The 10,400-nt window shown below is 43.6% G+C and overlaps 1 protein-coding gene and 1 pseudogene across 1 annotated transcript; one reads left to right on the forward strand and one right to left on the reverse strand.

Moving 5' to 3' along the window:
• The first annotated feature begins 7,415 nt into the window (after positions 1-7,415).
• Positions 7,416-8,065, forward strand: LOC147423448 (uncharacterized; annotated as a pseudogene).
• A 960-nt stretch (positions 8,066-9,025) lies between these two features.
• On the reverse strand, positions 9,026-9,406 carry LOC147423449 (ethylene-responsive transcription factor RAP2-9-like). The gene has a single exon (XM_086501482.1). It carries the CDS (start codon positions 9,404-9,406, stop codon positions 9,026-9,028), a length of 381 nt encoding a protein of 126 aa, XP_086357608.1.
• Between the last annotated feature and the right edge of the window lie 994 nt (positions 9,407-10,400).

The raw sequence follows: 10,400 nt of genomic DNA on the forward strand, positions 1-10,400 counted from the left end.
CCGATGCCTTGCGCAAGGTAATCTATCCAAACACCCATAGTCTCCTACCCCAAGGACATAGCAAGAACAAGGTTCCAACAAATGGGAAGACCATTCTGAAGCTCACGATGGCAGATTGGGAAACCATTTGGGAAGAGCACCACAACAACAATCCGGATTCGTGTCCTCCGCCTAAAGGTATATCAAGGTACTCCATATTTTTAAGGTTTCCATATTGGAAGGACTTAAAAATACAACACCTCTTGGATCCCATTCACATATTCAAGAATTGAGCCCAAAAACTATGGGACCACATTATCTGTAAGAAGGACTCTTTGGGTGCGAGGGAGGATTTGAGGCTTTTGAAACGTCGCCCCCCCACTGTTACTCCATGTCGTTCCACCAATGGAAATTTTGTGCTTTCTAAAGCACCATGGATGCTAGCCAAAGAAGAATTAGACAAATCCATTTCTTCTATTTGCACACCAACAGGATACATGAGGTTGCTAAAGGGAGCTTTCACAAAAGCGAAGAAGGGTGGAAGCATTCAATTGTATGGGTTGAAGTCCCATTATTGGCACAAGACGCTTCTGGTAATTTCGCTCTCCCTATTCTATGTATAGTTGTTGTGTATGACTGTCTCTCACTTTCCCTTCCCCTATTTTACATTGTGGACATGTATCTTTTTTATTCTTATCACCATTAATTATACCAATGTTACTCCCTTTGAGCTTCTCTTTTATAGGTCATCTATATCCCAACATTCCATCAACCAAAAATTTGATTTGTAATTCCCGTTACACCTCGGAGAAGAACCATTTTTTTCACTAATATTGGAGACCATCTTCGAACCTCTTCCACCTCCGACTTTGGATGAGGAGGAGACAGAGGAGAGGGAGGTCAATGAATCAAGTCCGGTAGCGGCAAGTCTTAGCGAGGATGATTGTCATGATGATGAAGATGGTGAGATGGAGGATGATGAATTCAAAGATGATGAAGCCAATGCATCCACAAACGACAATTCCGTTTCTCTCTTTAATGAAGCCATGGGCTTAAAATTGGATGATGCCTCATGTAAGGATCTTTTGGAAGATGATTTTTAAAAATTTTGCAGCTGCGAAGTTTTTTGGTCGTGTAATCCGTACATCTATCTCTCCCCTCTAATTCCTCTCTCTAATTCTGTGAACATGCTGAATTATGTTAATCAACCAAGTGTAATCTTATTATCACCTCCTGCCCCCCTCTCTCTCTCTCCTATCCCTCTTTCTCTTTCCTTTTTCAATTTGAAAATTTCATACAATATTCTTGAATTTTTATTGAGAGGAGGGAAACACAAAAATTTGATTGGGGGGGGGGGGGGGGGGGATGTTTAAGCCAGAATTTGAAAGTTTAGGCGCTTTTTTAAAAAAAATAAACGCTGTAATTGTACAAGTGGTAACAGATCAGGTAATATACGCGGTAATAACCGCAAAAAAGCTCACGGTAATAGTTTAAATAGAACCCCCCCTTCTCTCTTCCTTCTCCAATTGAGTTTGGACCTTCTCTCTACAAAAAATGGTAAAATAGCGCGGTAAACACTTAGAGATTTTCATAGTGTAACTTGTCTTGTAGAGCTTGGAGTGATGATTCAAAAAGACTACCATGCTCCACAATTTGAGATGTACAGTCCTATTTACTCACCCAAGATTTGAGCACCTACCCATACCTGCCATGCCCGTCCATGATTTGCAAAGCATTCTAAGTTTGGATTAGCATAACTTTTACACCGTGCACTATTAAAATCTGAAATTGTTTACGGTGGCCTTTTGTAGAAAGAGAGAGAGTCCAAAATGGATTGGGATAAGAAGAGAGAGGGGGGGTGGGGGGGTTTCTATTTCAGACACAATTGCCAGAGGCAATCCATGATTTTGGAAGACATGCTTGAAGAAGAGCCGAGCTATCTGGTAGGCTGTAAGCGGCAGCTTTGCGGGAATGAAGTGTGCTTGCTTTTAAAAGTATTCCACTATCACAAAGATGGTAGTGAATCCGTGACTTTTTGGTAAGTCGACAATGAATTCCATGCTCATTACATCCCAAGGTCGATATGGTGTAGTCATAGACATCAAAAGTCTTGCTGGCTTTATTCGCTGCGCTTTGACTAGTTGGCATGTAGGGCAAGTCCTTACATACTCAAACACATCCTCTTGCATCTTTGGCCAAAGAAGTAGCGGCTTAGTTTATCAAAGGATCTCTTTTGCCCACCGTGACCTGCAACTTTGCAGTCGTGGGTTTCCTAGAGTATCTTTGCCTTGAGTGCTGGATCATCTGGTACATACACGGGCTTATGAGCATACCATAGCCCATCCCGCAAGTCGAACAGCCCCACTGAACTCTTGTCTTGTCCCCAACTCTGCATCATCTGTAACACTGCGGGGTCTGTCTTACTGGCCTCACGAATCTGATCCAATACATCTTTGTTGCTTATGATTGTGACTGCATTAACCTCGGGCATGCGACTGAGAGCATTTGGCATCGCATTCTGTTTACCCGGCTTATGAATGATCTCTATGTCATATTCTGCTAGCTGATCTTGCCATTGGCTCTGTTTGTGTGAGAGCTTATGCTGTCTCTAAAAATACTTCAGAGAGACATTATCTATACCTTTGTGTGCTTGTCCAATACGTAGTGACGCCATTGATCAAGGCAATACACCACTGCATACATCTCCTACTTGTGTGTAGCCCATCGCTTCTGCGGATCTAAAAACTTCTTCTAAATGAAGGCCACTGGTCTTTCTTCTTGCATTAGTACCCCTCCTAAGGAAATATGTGATGCATCTGTGTGAATTTCAAATGACTTATCAAACTCTGGGAGCTTGAGTACTGGCGAGATCACATTACCTGTTTGATATGGTCAAAACCTTGTTGGGCTTCTTCTGTCCACTTGAAAGCCGGTGAACACTTGGTGGTGTCTGTGATAGGAGCCATGATTTTTGAGAAGTCTTTGATGGACTTTCCGACAATACTGAGTAAAACCCACAAACTTGCGCACTTGTGTGACGGTTCGGGGAGCAAGCCAGTTTACCATAGCCTCAATCTTTTTAGGATCCACTCGGATCCCATCAACAGTGACCAAGAAGCTCAAGAATTCCACTTCCTGTACTGCGAAGACGCATTTTTCCAACTTTGCATACCACTTGCATTCCCTGAGTCTGCGGAGCACCTGGCATACATGTTCTACGTGCTCTTCATAATTCTAGATACACAATAAGGATTTCATCCAGCATGTCACCGAAGTCTGTATCCATTCCTGCTGAGAAGGTGGCCACTCCATTGGTGAGGCCAAAGGGGAGCACTAGCCATTCGTGAGCTCCATAGCGAGATCTGAAAGCTGTCTTGTGTAGATCTTCATCGACAATCCGGATTTGGCGGTATCCTGTAGATCGACTGTAGTGAAATATTTTTCCCCTGCCAACCTGTCTGTTAGATCATCCATGTGCGGTAGAGGGTATCTGTTCTGGATAGTTATTTTATTTAGTGCTCTGTAGTCTACGTAGAGCCTGGACAAACCATCCTTCTTCGCGACAAATAGAACTGGGGCCCCGTAAGGCAACTTGCTGGGCCTGATGAATCCAGCTTCACTCAGGTCTAAGATTGATTCTTTTTTGTTTACTTATTAAGTGGACATCTATAACATGTAAGATTTCTCTATGACACCTGTCTTCCACCATGGACTAATCTTGTGTTTTTTTTATGGTGATGGTGATAGGTAACAAAGATCTCTTTTGCTTAATGAGCTTACAATTGGAATCCTTTCTTCCAAAGCTACCACCATTTTTTTGCTCTCTCTCAAACTTGTTGTAAAAATTGAATTTTTTGGCATTCATATTATTTATGACGGCTCTTGGCTGAGGGTGTTTACAATTCATGAGTTTCCTGTAAAATATAATTTAATCTATTAAGGAAGAGTGGAAAGTCATTTGGGCAAAAATCTTACCACCTACTCTCTCTCTCTTTCTCTTTCTATCTCTCCCTCTCTATCCATCCCCCTCTCTCTATATCTCTCTCCCTCTCTTTATCTCTATTTCTCTCTCTCTCTCTCTCTCTCTCTCTCTCTCTCTCTCTCTATCCTTCCCTCTTTCATTTATCCCTCTCTCTCTCTCTCTCTCTCTCTCTCTCTCTCTCTCTCTCTCTTTCCTCTCCCTCACTATCCCTATCTCTCCCTCTCCCTCTTTTTCTCTATCTCTCTCTCCCTCTATCTCTATTTTTCTATATCTCCCTCTCTCTCCCCCTCTCCCTCTCTCTCTCTTTGTATCTCTCCCTCTCTATCCCTCCCTCTTTCTCTATCTCTCTCTCTCTCTCCCTCTGCCTCTCTTTCTCTATCTCTCCCTCTTTCCTCTATCCCTCTACCTCTCTTTCTCTATCTCTCTTTCCCTCCCTCTTTTCTCTATCCCTCCCTCTTCCCTCTATCCCTCTATTTCTCTCTCTCTCTCTCTCTCTCTCTCTCTCTCTCTCTCTCTCTCTCTTTCTCTCCCTCTCCCTCTCACTATATCTCTCCCTCTACCTCTCTCTCTATTTTCTCCCTCTTTCTCTCTCTCTTTATCTCTCTCTCCCTCTTCCTCTATCTCTCTCTTTCTCTATCTCTCTTTTCCTGTATCTCTATCTCTCCTCCCTCCCCCTCCTCTCTCTCTCTCTCTCTCTCTCTCTCTCTCTCTCTCTCTCTCTCTCTCTCTCTCTCTCTCTCCCTCCCCGCCCGGTCTATCTCTCTCCCTCTTTCTCTATTTCTCTCTCTCAATATAACAAATGTAACACCAAGATACCCTTACAAATCTAACATTTGCAAACAATCATATATTACCTACCACGCATGAAGAGACATTTCAACAACGCAATCATTTTCCAAATGAACAAGGTATGTCATGATATCTCTAGCTTCTTTTGTCAATTTTTAGAGTTTATGCGCATGTGTGTGTGTGTGTGCATGTTATTATGCGTGTGTTGGTGAAGTAGAAAACAATAGGGAAAGAGGGGGGAGAGAAATATTTTGGGAATACCTTTGGTTGTAGCATGATTGCCGGTTAGGTTGAGCTTCGAATGACAAGTGCGGAAAACCCCCTTTGACGAGCTCCTTCTGGACCCCCAACGTGCATGTGTGTTTGTGTGTGTGTCTATGTGTTGTTGTTGTGTTTGAGATAGAGTAGGGAGAGATGTAGCACGGAGAGAGGAAGTATGGATGTAGAAATGGTGGAGAGGAAGGAGGCCAAGGTATGCACCCAAAACGTGGCATACTCTGCCCTCCTTCTCTATTTTAGGCGCCAGACATTACCCTGCTATACTGTGCCTATTATCGCGAGTATTACTGGGATAAGTCATTTCAAATGGATACAAACATATCCAAGGTTGCAAGGGGGGGGGGGGGGGTGCAAACCACCCCCTCTACCCTTAGATATCAATTATTTCATTTCTTAGCCTTTTGCATTTAATGAAGATTTTTAATTTTTTATGAGTATTTTATTTTGTAGTACTTCTAGATGATTTAAATTTAATTTTAGCACTCATTGTTGTTTATTATCTTTGAATTTAACTTCATGTATTTTTTTGTTAGAATTTAGAACTTTCTCTAATTAAATTTTTTTTTTTAAGGCACGTGACTAAATTAAAACTATATTGTGTGTGTAGGACATCGACTAGCATGATCTTGGCCCCCCTCGAGGCCATGAGCATGATCGATGGCTCAAGGAAAAACTCCCTTGTCCTTACGCAAAGTGAAAAAGAGCATTGCATTGAAGCATGTGGAGAATGAAGGGCTTTGGCATCCTCGAAAAAGCGCTTGAAGAGATGAGAGTGCCACTCACCCTTCACTTGAGGAGGTGCCCCATTAGTCTGTGTTCGATGGTGGTGCACCGGCGTGCAAGGCCGAACAACAAAGACAAGAGCTACTGGATGATTTGGGTGCACCGCATGGTGATTCTCCCATTGGCTCTACTTTCACATCTCCTATGGCGTCTCATTTGCACTTTGAGGTAGAGGATGAGCACATGTTCAACATGTGTGATGAGCTACTAGCTCATGAGCACGACGTGTGCGAGGAGGATTGTTAGCCTTGCACTCAACGGGCAACGACAATGGAGGATAGATTGGGGAGTGCCCGAACACATCGTTACGAGGTGCACAATACTTGGTGCTCTGGGCATCGTTGGAAGTCCTCAACTTGCAAGCAAAATTTGGTTGGAGCAATGCAAGTGTCAATGCATTCCTTGAGTAAGTATGAAATATGGCTTTTCATATACTTTTTCTGGCTATTCCTTGCCGTCTCCTAGCAATTATACTGATACGTGGTTTGTTGTAGTTTGATGGGAAAAATGTGGTCAAGCAACCAACCATCCAAATGGGCACATAAGGTCATCATCTCACAATTGAAACCCATACTTTTTTGTAACACCCTACCCACAGATGCAGCGACAGATATAAATCTACTCATTAATGCCTTTTGTCTTAACGGGTTTGAAAGAGCTAAGCTTTGGAGACTTGTGAGGGACTCTCTGTAAAAAATGTCAGAAAACCCCTTTATGTGCAAATCTACACAAGTACTCGAGCCGGTAAAAATTGGAGGGCACTAGGACCCCTTTGGGGGCCTAGTTTCCCCAATAAGGGAAACCATAACCACTCAATCCTAGTGTGGGTGGAGGAGGGTCACTATATCTTTACACCCCATAGAAAATATATCTAGGCACCCCTTTGGGGGCCTAGTGCCCCCAATAAGGGAAACCATAACCACTCAATCCTAGTGTGGGTGGAGGAGGGTCACTATATCTTTACACCCCATAGAAAATATATCTAGGCTCCAATAAATGAAAAGAGGCTATACACACTAAGGGCCTCCCAAAAATTAAAATGAGAAAACCATCCAAGAATACCCGTGCACTTCTGGTATCTTGATGGCTACACCACTCCCCCACTCTTGTCACAATAAAATAACCCAAAAAGGAAGGGAGCCCAAAAGACATGAGCCTAGCTATAAAAAGGGAAATGGTCTGAATATGTTTTTCCACACACACAACCCGGGGGCTGACACTACAAGCGACTAGTTCTACTCACTCACTCCCCATGGAGTCACCCTCACAGGTCCAAGATTTCTCTATGACACCTGTCTTCCACCATGGACTAATCTTGTGTTTTTTTAATGGTGATGGTGACAGGTAACAGAGATCTCTTTTGCTTAATGTGCTAACAATTGAAATCCTTTCTTCCAAAGCTACAACCAATTTTTTTACTCTCTCTCAAACCTGTTGTAAAAATTGATTTTTTGGCATTAATATTATTTATGAAGGCTCTTGGATGAGGGTGTTTAGAATTCATGAGCTTCCTGTAAGATCTAATTAAATTTTTTAAGGAAGGGTGGAAAGTCATTTGGGCAAAAATCTTACCATCTACTCTCTCGGTGGTGGCCAGAGTTGGATGTTAATACCTTCTGAAAGGTTGGATTTAATATACCAACTTCTGGCCTGTAAACAAAGGGCCTTTAAAGGAACCCCAACGCCCTCCATATTTGATTTTATATTTTTTTATGAAAAGTACTGACTCGTGCCCCCTTTCTTTACTCTAGCACCCAAGTGGTTGGGACCTAGCCCTAGTGGGAAAAGGTTACGACTTCTTCTCCCCAGCCATATCACCTATGGTACAAGGACTCCTCCTCTGCATCTCAGATCCCACCTTCCACCACACCGTTGTGGAGGCGGATTGAAAAGCCTTGGGAGAGGATAACCTACTAGTCCTCCATGCCCTAGATTTAGCCTCTTGGTTCAAACTTTACACCATGGCCATAGCAGACCCTCCGGCGGCCATTACAAGGCTCAAGAATTTTCAGAGAAATCTCTCCGCCATCACAGAAAGCGACACCAAAGAAGAGAAAGACTGGCTGGAATCAAGTCCCAACCTCATGCGCAGGTTCATGGAGGGGCTTGGGCAGAAGTTAAGAAATGACCCACTTGTCAGGCAACGCAAGAAGCACCTATTCAACGGCTTTACAGAGGTAGTGGAGACTGCACCTGTGGCCATAGAGAGCCTTCTTCTACCAGCGGATCTGGATGAGGAAGAGCAATCCATAGCTGAAAAGCCTTTTGCTGTATCAACCCCTCAAATGTCTTGGAGAACATGGTTGCAGCCACCCCTTTTTCTATGTCTTTCTTCAAAAGCAGAAGGTGCAGCACCTCTTTCGGATGCACTAGAGGCGTGAAGGGCATCATCTCTACCTCACGAAGGGACACTAACTACACAATGCAGGTATGGAATGTTCACAGGCCCTTCATTAAGTGCGGTTGTGAGTTAGGGGGCATGAATGCGGAGACAAAGCTGTATGCATGAATTTTGTCCATTTAGTTTTTGACATCTTAGAAGAGTAGTGATGTTCATTCCTAGGACACCCGTGGCCCCTATTCATTACTTTTGTCATTATCTAGTCTATGTTTATGTATCATCCATGCATTTACCCCATGACTTAGCATCCTAGCAATCACGAATGACGTGGCCTAACACTTGCTTCCTAGAGTCCTCCCTATCTCAACTACAAAGAGGGATCTTGGTATCTACTAATTAACTCTCCCAACTTGTAGCTTAAGAAAACTTGGGGGACTTCTCTAATTTTGAGCACACATTGCCGCTACTTACAAATATGGGGCAAACGACAATGTAAGCATCTTAGATAGTGAGAGCAAGTTTCGAGCTAGAAATGATTCATGAAATGAGAGGATATTCCTTAGGGCAAGGTACCAGTCTTTGAGGTAGACACACTTACACGCGAGATACATGTGGTAAACATTGTCTATGAAAATTGTTTATTAACCGACCTTTGCACAAAACAACGTTTGCAAAATATCATGAGTATTTATACTAGCAAGCACTTAAGAATATCCCACCCAGTCCACAAAGTTACCTTTAAATTTCAAAATGGAGACGTGCAGAACTTTACTGCAAAACCTTCAAAATAGTGATCAGGGTTGACCTCCAAAATCTCTTTGGCAGAAAGCCTCTCAAATCAACAAATGCAACATCACTGAAGTAAGAGGAGGTCAGCCGAGCCTATCCCCGGCATCCTCAGTTTCGCCCACAAGGCGGGCGAGGCGGCCGACGTCCCCGCGCTCGTAGGGGTGAGGTAATGAGGACGCAAGAAATATATTTATGTGGACGTCCTCCAAAAAATTCAGTCTGCTCATCAGCCTGGCCAAGGGCTCCCGCCAATGGTGAAGACAGACCATCACTAGGTCACGTGCCTTGGCTGCAGCGACGGGGGTGTCGTAGGTGCCGCAAGAGATGCGGGTGTTGGGACCCATGCCCACAAACTGGTCCATTCGGTTGGCAGGCACAGTCACCTCGGCCAGCCATCTCCCGCTCGGCATGACCCTGGGACCCACTAGCCGTCGATCGTTATTAACGTTAACGTTGCCGGCCATCCGTTCTGCCCTGCAGTACAATGCGCAGTGCGCGCGCGGACACACACACACACACAGGGTAAGTACTGTAACGTAGTAAGTAATCCATGCAGGACCGATTGCTGACCTGTAGATCCGTTGGCTCTTCCAAGACTTCCAACTGTACAAGCGTTAATTGTTCGTCGCCACATCAGCGCAGTATAGAAATGCTCCAAAGCCTCTTTTATAGACACTACTTGTCGGAGAACTCTCTAAGTCGGGAGTCCGCACTCGGCCGCCTACTTTTGACCAAGGCCAGTTTCACTTAAACCATACTATTGTTTTCGTGTGACACACGGAGATTTTCATTTGCATTCGATAGGTCGAATTCCTTAAACAGTAAAGTCATTACTACCCGGCTTTATGTACGTATCATACAGTCTCCATACCTCGATTACAGGCCAACATAATAATTTTCTACAGAAGTCTGAGCCTCCTTAAAATTAGATATAACTTGCATAGCATAGAGCTGTTCAATCTTTTGAGGTGAGGGTGAGGGTGAGGATATGGATTGCTACTAATAAGGTTATTTGTTTGCATCATGGCAAATCAATAAGATAATAAGAATCATGTTGGTTTTTTATTATAAGAAGATTGGCATATAGAGTTTGGATTCGAAAGCATGATTTGGCCGACAACCCAGAGCATCAGATATACGGTCGTAGTGCCTAATTAGGTCAAATCCTAAGGAATTCACTAGTACAAAGAAGCTTTGTAGTGCCTAATGAGGGCCAAATCCTAAGGCATTCACTAGTAATACAAAGAAGCTGACATCAACTATGTGCACCAAAAAATTACTTTTTGACCCTTATATACCTAACTTAATTTTCTTGGTAAATTTCTATTTTTCTTCCTTACAAAGCACCCCTACTGTTCACTCGCCTCTTGCCTGCCCCCCCCCCCCCCAATCGCTCCCTCCATGTCGGCCCAACACCCTTGTGTTTCCTCCTCTTTTGACTGCTCCCTGCTCCTTTTT

This window comes from Adiantum capillus-veneris, chromosome 26 (genome assembly GCF_014529385.1).
Source record: "Adiantum capillus-veneris isolate H3 chromosome 26, ASM1452938v2, whole genome shotgun sequence".
NCBI classification, from domain to species: domain Eukaryota; kingdom Viridiplantae; phylum Streptophyta; class Polypodiopsida; order Polypodiales; family Pteridaceae; genus Adiantum; species Adiantum capillus-veneris.

Bases quoted from the DNA above. Each gene is read 5' to 3' on its own strand.
- LOC147423449 (XM_086501482.1), bottom strand. From the start codon at position 9,406: ATGGCCGGCAACGTTAACGTTAATAACGATCGACGGCTAGTGGGTCCC.